Below are 12,014 nucleotides of genomic sequence, written 5' to 3' on the forward strand. Positions count from 1 at the left end.
TCAAAATAAAGCCAGCGCTGGGGAGTTTATTTACGTTAAAGACTGCCCTTAAGTCCTCAAGAACGTTCATTTTAAAGGTACTTGTACTTCACTTAAGTATCTATATGTGTACGCCGCTTCATACTGACAGATTTACTTACCTTTGAGATTCTTATTTATATAATAAAACATAATCAACTAATAAATGATGGTATGGAATCTTAGATTAAACTATCATCTGTAATAAACTCATGAACGTGAGCTCGAGCTTCACCAGCTGACATATTTCCACACCGAACATCCATTGTTTACACATTGGATGCCTTTATTTTGAACATCAAAACGTCGTTACTTCCGCTCGTTCTCTTATTAACCTGCGCGTGCTTTACGCAGCAACGTTCGAGAAGTGCGTATTGCGTGAATTCTGCGCAAAAACGACAATACAATATAAACATGGACATATTATTATTTAATTCTGTCTTCAAGGTTTTAAAAAAACAAAGTTAATGTAGAACCCTTTCAAAATAAAGCTGCATGAGACCAACACAACAAAACCACCAGTAAATCAATACGTCTCAGTTTATTGGCCAAATGAACGTGTGTGTGTCTGTGTGTGTGTATGTGGGTCTTCTATAATCTCAAACTAAGTGATGAAACACTGAACATGTCTCTTGAAGTACTGCTGTGTACTTGTACATGTCTCTTGTAGTACTGCTGTGTACTTGTACATGTCTCTTGTAGTACTGCTGTGTACTTGTACATGTCTCTTGTAGTACTGCTGTGTACTTGTCTCTTGTAGTACTGCTGTGTACTTGTACATGTCTCTTGTAGTACTGCTGTGTACTTGTACATGTCTCTTGCAGTACTGCTGTGTACTTGTACATGTCTCTTGTAGTACTGCTGTGTACCTGTACATGTAAATACCTCGTCCAGAGCCTCATGAAGAGGGCTCTGTCTCAGGCCCGCATCATCAGCTGCTGTTGTTGTTGTGAGCAGCTCTCTGTCTCTTCTGGATCTGGAGGTCAAATAGTCCAGAAATGAGAAAAATGCTAATTTTTGCAAACAATACACACATTGTGTAATGATGAAGTTCCTCTGTGAAAGATTCCATACAGGGCGGAGCTGTGCTGCAGTCAGCTGGTCAACAACAACTGTTACAACAGATTACTATCACAGATTAGTTGAAACTCTATTTACACATTCTTTTAATCTGACACGAAACCAAAATATAAATGAACGGCTTTTGAAATGATTCATTTCACAAACACTGTTACCATTTTCTGCCCGATGCTCCACACGTATCTATAGACTCTTATTATGAAAACTTTCCTCCGTGTGAAACTTTATGCTTAATAGTTTAGTTTTTTATTTAACCAGAAAGAAAAATAAACGAAGCAAAGAATAAAGAAACAAGATGAGAAATCAACAAAGATAGAATGAAGCGTTCAGGGACTTTCCTTCAGACTGCAGTGCCCTCTAGTGGACACAAGGCGCATTACAGCTCGTGTGGCATAACGACACTTCAATGCTACGAAACACATTTATTAAACCTCAGGGACAGCGTCTTTACTCAGGTTCGTTCATATATATATATAAATAACCAGTTCTAGGATGTATTTTATAACCAGGTGGACTAGGTGGCCCAGGTGCCCCTGGTGGCCACAAAGAGGAGTCTTCTTCCAACCGAGGACCAATAACGAGATTCCTTGACGAGGTTCTTATTAAACGTGGATTTATACATTTGGAGAACGATACATGTGTAAAAACAAAAGGTGCAGCAGGTGAGGAATGAGTGTCAGGTGTCCAGGTGCCCCCCCCCCCCCTTAGAGTCTCTGGCTAGAGGATGCAGCAGCGCTTCTTCTTCTTCTTCCCACTCGGCCCGTTCTTGTCTTTGCTCTCCGCCATCTTCTTCTTCCGGACCTCCCTCATGAGGTCGAAGAACACCTGGGGGGGGGGGGGGGTAACGGTCAGCGGTAACGCCCTCTAACGGCCACTAGGACATCAACTCACAGGGAAGACCAGGAAAAACATTTTGAACTACATTTGTGTTTTTAAAGATCTTTAAAAAATTAAAATGTTATAATAATACTAAATATATTAAAAGGAAAAGAAAGATGAATACAAATTAGTAAAATCAAGTAAAATAAAATTTTAAAAAGCAAAAGAAAGTAAAATATAATTTTGTAAGAGATGAAATGAAAATAAAATAATTTAAATATATTAAAGTAAAAAAGATAAATTAGAATTCATATAATGAAGTCAAATAAAATAATTTCAATATATTAAAGTAAAGGAAAAATATGAATTAAATAAAGTATAATTAAGTAAAACAAATGTAAATCAAAATAAATTAAAGTAAAAAAAGATACATTATGTAAATTACAAAATATAAATAAAAGAGATGAAATGTAAATAAATATAATAATACATTTAAATATATTGAAGTAATAAAAGATAAATTAGAATTAGTATAATGAAGTAAAAAGTCAAAGTAAATCAAACTATATGACAGCAGAACAAAGTAAAACATCAGAAGAGAAGCGATGACATCATCAGGTCTTCAGACTTCAAACAGGTTTTTAATTATAACGTCAGGATGACTTAAGACCTCGCCCTGCCGGTCGGGACCGGTTGGGACCGGTTTGCCGTACCTTGTCCACGTTGGCTCTGGTCTTGGCCGAGGTCTCCACGTACTGGACCCCCCCCCACTCGCTGGCCTTGGCGGCCCCCTCCTCGGCCGAGACCTGGCGCCGGTCCTCCAGGTCGGACTTGTTCCCCACCAGCAGCACCGGGATGGAGTCCTCCTCCTTGACCCGCAGGATCTGCTCCCTGGGGGGACCAGGTCTACAGGGTCAGGTCTACGGGGTCAGGTCTACCGGGTCTGGTGGGGTCAAGTCTACAGGGTCAGGTCTACGGGGTCAGGTCTACGGGGTCAGGTCTGGTGGGGTCAAGTCTACGGGGTCAGGTCTACGGGGTCAGGCCTGGTGGGATCAGGTCTGGTGGGGTCAGGTCTACAGGAGTCAGGTCTGGGGGGGTCAGGTCTACGGGGTCAGGCCTGGTGGGATCAGGTCTGGGGGGGTCAGGTCTGGTGGGGTCAGGTCTGGGGGGGTCAGGTCTGGGGGGGCGGACCTGAACTCGGCCGTGGCCGTGAAGGACTCGTGCTCCGTGATGGAGAACAGCAGCAGGAAGCCCTCGCCACTCCGGAAGTAGTTGTCCCTGATGGCGGCGTAGTCCTCCTGGCCCGCCGTGTCCAGGATGTCGATCTGCACGTCCTCGCCGTCCAGGACCACCTTCTTCCGGTAGCTGTCGGCCTTGGTGGGCTCGTAGTCCTCCACGAACTGGGGAGCGGGGGAGCGGCGTGAGAGGGGGCCGAGGCAGAGAGCATTGTGGGTAACGTAGTGCGGGCTCTTACCTCGTCGTACATGAACTGCAGGGTGAGGGCGGACTTGCCCACCCCCCCGCTGCCCACCATGATCACCTTGTGGAGGGCCAGAGAAGTCTGGTTCTTGTTCTTACCGGAGGCCATGACCCCGGTCTGGCACAGTCCAGCTCCGCCCCACTACTGAAGAGACCACAACAGACCAGCAGGGACCGGTAGAGACCGTTAGAGACCAGCACAGACAGGTAGAGACCAGTAGAGACCAGCACAGACAGGTAGAGACCAGTAGAGACCAGCACAGACAGGTAGAGACCAGTAGAGACCAGCACAGACAGGTAGAGACCAGCACAGACAGGTAGAGACCAGCACAGACAGGTAGAGACCAGTAGAGAAAGGTAGAGACCAGTAGAGACCAGCACAGACAGGTAGAGACCAGTAGAGACCAGCACAGACAGGTAGAGACCAGTAGAGACCAGCACGGACAGGTAGAGACCAGTAGAGACCAGCACGGACAGGTAGAGACCAGTAGAGACACGGACAGGTGAGACCAGCACGGACCAGTAGAGACCAGCACGGACAGGTAGAGACCAGTAGAGACCAGCACAGACAGGTAGAGACCAGTAGAGACCAGCACAGACAGGTAGAGACCAGTAGAGACCAGCACAGACAGGTAGAGACCAGCACAGACAGGTAGAGACCAGTAGAGACCAGCACAGACAGGTAGAGACCAGTAGAGACCAGCACAGACCAGTAGAGACCAGCACAGACAGGTAGAGACCAGTAGAGACCAGCACGGACAGGTAGAGACCAGTAGAGACCAGCACAGACCAGTAGAGACCAGCACAGACAGGTAGAGACCAGTAGAGACCAGCACGGACAGGTAGAGACCAGTAGAGACCAGCACAGACAGGTAGAGACCAGTAGAGACCAGTAGACAGGTAGAGACCAGTAGAGACCAGCACGGACAGGTAGAGACCAGTAGAGACCAGCACAGACAGGTAGAGACCAGTAGAGACCAGCACAGACAGGTAGAGACCAGTAGAGACCAGCAGGGACCGGTAGAGACCAGTAGGAAGAGGTAGAGACCAGCAGAGACCAGTAGAGACCAGCAGGGACCGGTAGAGACCAGTAGGAAGAGGTAGAGACCAGCAGGGACCAGTAGAGACCAGTAGAGACAGGCACAGACCGGTAGAGACCAGCACAGACAGGTAGAGACCAGTAGAGACCAGTAGAGACCAGCACAGACCGGTAGAGACCAGTAGAGACAGGCACAGACCGGTAGAGACCAGTAGAGACCAGTAGAGACAGGCACAGACTGGTAGAGACCAGTAGAGACCAGTAGAGACAGGCACAGACCGGTAGAGACCAGTAGAGACCAGCACAGACAGGTAGAGACCAGCACAGACAGGTAGAGACCAGTAGAGACCAGTAGGAAGAGGTAGAGACCAGCACAGACCGGTAGAGACCAGCACAGACCAGCAGGGACATAGAAACATTAACGTGTATTGAATATCTTAAAAACTTGTAAGAATGAAAACATGTGAAAAGAGATTCTGACTCACCGAACCGTCAGCGCTCTAAAGACAGACCTGCAACACACAGGGACACAGTGAGGGACTGGGACTGGGACTAGGACTGGGACTGGGACTAGGACTGGGACTAGGACTGGGACTGGGACTGGAGTCCAGGCCTGGAGCCCTCTAGATAAGGAGCCTCTGGGAACCAGGACACACTTGTTCGTGACCTTTAAGCTTCCTTTCCATGCGGGCTACCAGGACACAACATACGGGTCCTCAAGCTTCAACTGCCAGATAACAAGTGCGTGCACGATGCGCGTGCCAGCAGTAAAACAGGAAGTATAGTTCACCCTCTTCCCTGTTTTAACCAGCTGACACAAGATAAACAGACACTTCACAGCGCCCGCCCCCCTGCTCGTTTCTGGTTGGCCAGAACTCCTCCACCGCGCTCGCTCATTGGCTGCTCGGGAGCGTCACTCCGCCGAGCCGGAGGGAGATAGCGCTCGTTAACGCTCGAGGCGAATTCAGGAAAAACTACGTTAAAACGTAACGTAGAAAACGTAAAGATGGCTCGAACAGCGCAGAAGGAGGCGCGCAACTCACCTGCTCGCGTGTTTTCCCGCTGTTCGTGTAGAAAACCGCCATAAACCGCCAGAAAGTTAAACTTTTACAAGTTGACCAGGAGACGCGCTGCCCCACCTTGTACGAGGACTTTTACCGAAGATCGTGTATTCCTGGGAGGAGCTGTCACTCTGGAGCCGGAGAGAAGGAAGCGAGGAACAGCTGGCGATTCCCTAATATAAATAAAACAAATACCAACAAACACGTGTCATGTTATGTGATTTATATTTACTCTCACACCAGCTGTTAATTAAAATCGTTAAAGGAGAGCTTTCTCAATACTGCTCACGGAGGGACGAGCCCGGAAAACAGACGCAGAGTGATACCTCACATCCTCTCCTCTCTCTCAGCTGACATTAACAGGATGTGACGTCAAGACATTCCTCGTATTCCTTCAAATCTGTGTTATTGTAATATGGATTTATTTAAATCTCTTATAAAAATATGAATTAGTCTCTGATTACAATGTTTTATAAACTCGAAGCTGCAATAAAACTCTTTGAATGTTAATAAAATAGAAATGATCTGTACAGGTTTGAAAGGAGATCTAAACTGCAGTTCCTCCTTGTGGACGGAAGGCGGCGCTGTTTCATTACTTTGATCTCTACATGCTAAAGAACTTCAACTGGATCTAACGAGGGAACCAGACATACTTATATTAAAATCATATATATATATACATATATACATACATATATATATATACTACTATAAAGTCATATTTCAGACTACTATATGTACTTATATAAATACTTATATGCAAAGTTGTACAACTATATAGTAATGTATCTGACTACTATAGATATGTAAGTACTCATATTTTGACTCTATAAAGTGTGTACCCCCCCCCCCCCCTCCTGGCCACGCCCCCCTTGTATATAAAAACTTTCCGGTGTGGCGGCTCCGGTCTCAGACGCCAGAATGGAAACGCTCCTCGGTGCGCTCACTGGCTCTCCTCCCTCTCCTCCTCCTCTTTCTCCTCTTCCTCCACCTCCTCTTCATTGCGCAGCGGCACTCCGGCAGCACCGCGCATGGACGCGTTCCAATCCGCTCAGAGAGTAAACTTTGAGGATGAATCCTTGTCAGCATGTCGGAATACACGGCGCAGCTGGACTGACGCGCACGGACTGATGCCGTGCGCGTGAGGCGGCTCCAGACTCCAACACAGAGTCCAGAGGCACCGGAGACACCGGAGAGACCGGAGACACCAGAGACACCAGAGACACCGGAGGAGCGCGTGATCAGACCCAAAGACAACGATGTGATGGACAGATTCCCCGCACGCGCACTCTCTCCGTGGACGTACCCGTAGTGAGCCCGTTACGCACCGGGACCCCTCGGGGCCACGCGCCCCGGACACCGGGACAAAGTGACTCCTCCTCGAGCAGCAATGAGCGGCCGTCTCCTCCGACTGGCTCTCCTCCTCCTCGTGGCTCGCGCGCTCTCCGTGCGCTGCACTGCCGCGCCCGCGACCACCGAGGCGGAGGCGCACGCGGCGCCGCAGAACACCTGCGCGTCGTGCGGCTTCGCGCAGCCGGAGGACGCGGAGGCCGGCCGGCTGCGCGTGGACTTCCTGGAGGCGGTGAAGAGGCACATCCTCAGCCGGCTGCAGATGCGCGAGCGGCCCAACATCACGCACCCGGTGTCGCGCGCGGCCATGGTGACGGCGCTGCGCAAGCTGCACGCCGGGAAGCTGCGCGCGGATGGCCGGCTGGAGATCCCCGACCTGGACGGGCACCCCATGAGCAACGAGGTGCTGGAGGAGAGCTCCGAGATCATCAGCTTCGCCGAGAAAGGTGCGTTCAGAGGCCGGAAGGAGAAGACGTTACTCTGTGTACTGATGTCATAAAACACAACTTATTTAAAGGAGAACATTTAGATTCTTAGAGAAAAGATCAGTTCGTTTCTAAAAGAATCTGAAGCAGAATGTCATGAAGCACGCGCAGCTTCGGACCCTGAACGCCACATCTCACCCTGAACGCCACATCTCATCTCACATTTCACATTTCCCCTCAAAACCGATAAAACTGATAAAGTTCAAACCTCAAAGCTTCAGGACGTCTTCAGAAACAAATCCATCGTTTTATTTATTTATAGTTTGTTATTCAGAAAGACACAGAGAAATAAATATTTGTCTGAAGAAGCTGCTGCTTCTTCTTCTTCTGCGGAAGAAACACGCGCGGTGTGCTTCTTCTTCTCTGGAGGGACCTGTGAGACCTCCACACCTGAGACCAGAGGACTGAGAGACTGGGAGATCTGGGAGGACTGGGAGGGCAGCTGGGCTCTGTGAGGTCTTCGTTCAGCATCTCTTGAAGCTCCTTGCAGCTGCAGGTGTTTCTCCAGGTGTCCCTCCATGTGTCCCCAGGTGTCCCTCCATGTGTCCCATGTGTGTCTCCATGTGTCCCAGGTGTCCCTCCATGTGTCCCCAGGTGTCCCCGGTGTCCCATGTGTGTCTCCATGTGTCCCCAGGTGTCCCCGGGTGTGTCTCCATGTGTCCCAGGTGTCCCTCCAGGTGTCCCTCCAGGTGTCTCTCCAGGTGTCCCCATGTCTCTCCATGTGTCCCAGGTGTCTCCAGGTGTCCCTCCAGGTGTCCCCATGTGTCCCTCCAGGTGTCCCCATGTCTCTCCAGGTGTCTCCATGTGTCCCTCCAGGTGTCCCCATGTGTCTCCAGGTGTCCCTCCAGGTGTCTCCATGTGTCCCAGGTGTCCCTCCAGGTGTCTCCATGTGTCCCTCCAGGTGTCCCCATGTCTCTCCAGGTGTCCCAGGTGTCCCTCCAGGTGTCTCCATGTGTCCCAGGTGTCCCTCCAGGTGTCTCCATGTGTCCCAGGTGTCCCTCCAGGTGTCTCCATGTGTCCCTCCAGGTGTCCCCATGTGTCCCCATGTCTCTCCAGGTGTCCCCAGGTGTCTCCATGTGTCCCTCCAGGTGTCCCCATGTGTCTCCAGGTGTCCCTCCAGGTGTCTCCATGTGTCCCAGGTGTCCCTCCAGGTGTCTCCATGTGTCCCAGGTGTCCCTCCAGGTGTCTCCATGTGTCCCAGGTGTCCCTCCAGGTGTCTCCATGTGTCCCTCCAGGTGTCCCCATGTGTCTCCATGTGTCCCAGGTGTCCCTCCAGGTGTCTCCATGTGTCCCAGGTGTCCCTCCAGGTGTCTCCATGTGTCCCAGGTGTCCCCATGTGTCTCCATGTGTCCCTCCAGGTGTCCCCATGTGTCTCCATGTGTCCCAGGTGTCCCTCCAGGTGTCTCCATGTGTCCCAGGTGTCCCCATGTGTCTCCAGGTGTCCCTCCAGGTGTCTCCATGTGTCCTAGGTGTCCCAGGTGTCTCTCCAGGTGTCCCCCCAGGTGCGGGTTGTGGTTCTGATTAATCTGGTTCTGTGCTCCCCAGACGACTTGGTGACGTCGGGGTCCAGCCTGTTCTTCCTGATGTCCAGCGAGGGGAACCTGTCCGTGAGGCGCGCCGCCCTCTGGCTGTACTTCAAGCTGCCGCCGGCGGCGGCGCTGCAGGTGCGTCCGCGGCGGCAGGTGACGGTGAAGGTGTACTACCAGGAGCCGGGCCTCGGCAGCCGCTGGAACCTGGTGGAGAAGCGGCTGGAGCTGCGGCGCAGCGGCTGGCACACCTTCGGCCTGACGGACGGCGTGCGGCTCGTGTTCCAGAAGGGCGAGCGGCGCCAGAACCTGGACGTGCGCTGCGAGGGCTGCGAGGCCGAGGGCGTGGCGCCCGTCCTGCTGGACGGCGGCGACGAGTCCCACCGGCCGTTCCTCGTGGTGCACGCGCGGCTCGCCGGCGGCCAGCACCGCATCCGCAAGCGGGGGCTGGAGTGCGACGGCAGCGGCGGCCTCTGCTGCCGCCGCCAGTTCTACATCGACTTCCGGCTCATCGGCTGGAGCGACTGGATCATCGCCCCCTCGGGGTACTTTGGGAACTACTGCGAGGGGAACTGCCCGGCCTACATGGCGGGCGTCCCCGGCTCCGCCTCCTCCTTCCACACGGCGGTGGTGAACCAGTACCGCATGCGGGGCATGAGCCCTGGCTCCATGAACTCCTGCTGCATCCCCACCAAGCTCAGCACCATGTCCATGCTCTACTTCGACGACGAGTACAACATCGTGAAGCGCGACGTGCCCAACATGATCGTGGAGGAGTGCGGCTGCGCCTGAGACCGGATATTTATGGACTCACACAAGACCACTTGTACATATATTTATATTCTCTGGTGAAGATTTCTCTTCCAAACCGCCAAGTGTTGGACAATCCGTCTCTGGAGGTCTTCCTGTCTGTGAGGCAGCGAGGATCCGTGGACCTTCACGAAGCGCCTCTCAGAACTTAAACCCTCCAGAGGATCCAGACCCGAAGAGGATCCGACGAGACCTTCACCACCGTACAGCACTTCAGACCCGGAGCCGCATCCACGCACCACGTCTGAGAGACTTAGCTCCATCCGGACCGTACCGGGGAGGAAGGAGTGTCCAGAGAGGGGAAGGGAGACCTGTGGACTTCCTGTCTGAAGTCTAACATCAACCAGGAGGGAAGGTGGTCTCCAGTTCTCTTGATAGTCTCAGACTGAATGCAGTCTGGTTGGAGGGTCAAAGGTCAAGGCAGGTCTCTACCAGAAGGACGGGTGAATCTGAAGGTCTAATGACACAAACAGCTCCGATCCCCCACGGGCCTTTGTCCGCCTTCCTCTCGTGGTCCAGGTCCAACAGGTGGGAGGAGCCTCAGGTTCCTCCCTGAGGGTTCAGATTTGGATTCTTTCCAGTCGATCCAATCGAGTGGAGAGTCTCCACCTCGCTCCGCGTCGGCGACCCTTTGATAGCACTTGCAGATTGAAATGCCTTTTTACCGGAGCCGTCCTTCTCAAAGGGACCAGTGAGCTATGCAATGTACAGTATTTACCCGTCAACCAGGCGCTCAGCGATACTTGAAGTGCTGAGCGTGGCCAGTAGGGGGCGGTGGTCTTCATCGAGGTCCACCGACAAACAGAAATCCGTCTCCTTAAGTTTTTACTAAATGGTTTTCGCCAACAAAAAGTGGCTCAAATGTCATGTTTGATGTTTCTTTGCTTTTCAGGCGTTACATTACTTCTCAATGTCTCTTAAAACAAAGACTCCTTGTACATCGATATCAATGCGTTGGTGAATCATTGGTTCCCAACACCGGGAATATGTCTCCAGCCACCAGAATTCTTTGAATTCATTGAATGGTTGTAGATGTTCAAATAGAGCCCCTGGAGGAGGAGGAGGAGCAGGAGCAGGAGGAGTCGACCCAGAAGGAGTCTGGGAGCCTTTGTTGAGGAGGTCTCTCTGTCACTTTGGGCGGCCATGTTTGTTACACATCGTTATTGCTGCAGAGGACAAAATGTTTTGGCACCAAATTACAGGTCCGCCCCCTTTTGCTCTCGATTGTCGATTTAAAGCGTGCAACACAAAAGGAGGCGGGCGGTGACCCAGTTGGGGTTCTGGTCTAAAGGGAGCCTCCCCAGGGGTTCTGGTGTAAAGGGAGCCTCCCAGTTGGGGTTCTGGTCTAAAGGGAGCCTCCCAGTTGGGGTTCTGGTCTAAAGGGAGCCTCCCAGTTGGGGTTCTGGTCTAAAGGGAGTCTCCCAGTTGGGGTTCTGGTCTAAAGGGAGCCTCCCAGTTGGGGTTCTGGTCTAAAGGGAGTCTCCCAGTTGGGGTTCTGGTCTAAAGGGAGCCTCCCAGTTGGGGTTCTGGTCTAAAGGGAGCCTCCCAGGGGGTTCTGGTCTAAAGGGAGCCTCCCAGGGGTTCTGGTCTAAAGGGAGCCTCCCAGGAGGGGTTCTGGTCTAAAGGGAGCCTCCCAGGGGTTCTGGTCTAAAGGGAGCCTCCCAGTTGGGGTTCTGGTCTAAAGGGAGCCTCCCAGTTGGGGTTCTGGTCTAAAGGGAGCCTCCCAGGGGTTCTGGTCTAAAGGGAGCCTCCCAGTTGGGGTTCTGGTCTAAAGGGAGCCTCCCAGTTGGGGTTCTGGTCTAAAGGAGCCTCCCAGTTGGGGTTCTGGTCTAAAGGAGCCTCCCAGGGGTTCTGGTCTAAAGGGAGTCTCCCAGTTGGGGTTCTGGTCTAAAGGGAGCCTCCCAGTTGGGGTTCTGGTCTAAAGGGAGCCTCCCAGTTGGGGTTCTGGTCTAAAGGGAGCCTCCCAGTTGGGGTTCTGGTCTAAAGGGAGCCTCCCAGTTGGGGTTCTGGTCTAAAGGGAGCCTCCCAGGGGTTCTGGTCTAAAGGGAGCCTCCCAGTTGGGGTTCTGGTCTAAAGGGAGCCTCCCAGTTGGGGTTCTGGTCTAAAGGGAGCCTCCCAGTTGGGGTTCTGGTCTAAAGGGAGCCTCCCAGGGGGGGTTCCCAGTTGGTTTCCAGGTTAAAGCCATCGGCTCGTTGGCTTCCTCACAAGCCGACGGCTGGTAGAACAATTTGCACTTGGGGTGGGGGAGTAGTAATAATAATAATGAACCTAAAGTTATTTTTATAGAAGCCAAGTTGAGCTTGATCACGGAACCAAAGAGGCCGAGCGGTTGAGCCGGAGCAGAGGC

At 52.0% G+C, this 12,014-nt stretch overlaps 2 protein-coding genes and 1 long non-coding RNA gene across 7 annotated transcripts in view; 2 read left to right on the forward strand and 1 right to left on the reverse strand.

The window, feature by feature from the left end:
- Nucleotides 1-429: 429 nt before the first annotated feature.
- The window catches only part of LOC130204394 (ras-related protein ralB-B-like), a 13,756-nt gene continuing 2,171 nt past the window's right edge, over nucleotides 430-12,014 (reverse strand). Inside the window, exons 2-7 of one of the 5 annotated variants that reach the window (XM_056431108.1) lie at nucleotides 5,479-5,669; nucleotides 4,921-4,947; nucleotides 3,392-3,541; nucleotides 3,109-3,317; nucleotides 2,631-2,808; nucleotides 430-1,923 (exon numbers count right to left, since the gene is read on the reverse strand). In XM_056431108.1, the coding sequence (XP_056287083.1) occupies nucleotides 1,816-1,923; nucleotides 2,631-2,808; nucleotides 3,109-3,317; nucleotides 3,392-3,505 (609 nt within the window). In that variant the 5' untranslated portion in view covers nucleotides 3,506-3,541; nucleotides 4,921-4,947; nucleotides 5,479-5,669 and the 3' untranslated portion in view covers nucleotides 430-1,815. Of the gene's footprint in view, nucleotides 1,924-2,630; nucleotides 2,809-3,108; nucleotides 3,318-3,391; nucleotides 3,542-4,920; nucleotides 4,948-5,478; nucleotides 5,856-12,014 lie in introns of those variants that run through there. The other 4 variants (XM_056431109.1, XM_056431107.1, XM_056431112.1 and 1 more) reach the window with 4 other exon arrangements.
- LOC130204393 (inhibin beta B chain-like) lies at nucleotides 6,854-11,446 on the forward strand. The gene is made up of 2 exons (XM_056431106.1): nucleotides 6,854-7,292; nucleotides 8,877-11,446. The coding sequence occupies exons 1-2, from the start codon at nucleotides 6,887-6,889 to the stop codon at nucleotides 9,647-9,649; spliced, it is 1,179 nt and encodes a 392-aa protein (XP_056287081.1). The 5' UTR covers nucleotides 6,854-6,886; the 3' UTR covers nucleotides 9,650-11,446.
- The window catches only part of LOC130204395 (uncharacterized), a 719-nt gene continuing 218 nt past the window's right edge, over nucleotides 11,514-12,014 (forward strand). Inside the window, exon 1 of the long non-coding RNA XR_008833650.1 lies at nucleotides 11,514-12,014. This exon is cut by the window's right edge and continues 16 nt beyond it. This is a non-coding gene — a long non-coding RNA (uncharacterized LOC130204395).

Source organism: Pseudoliparis swirei, chromosome 14 (assembly GCF_029220125.1).
Source record: "Pseudoliparis swirei isolate HS2019 ecotype Mariana Trench chromosome 14, NWPU_hadal_v1, whole genome shotgun sequence".
Taxonomy (NCBI): Eukaryota; Metazoa; Chordata; class Actinopteri; order Perciformes; family Liparidae; genus Pseudoliparis; species Pseudoliparis swirei.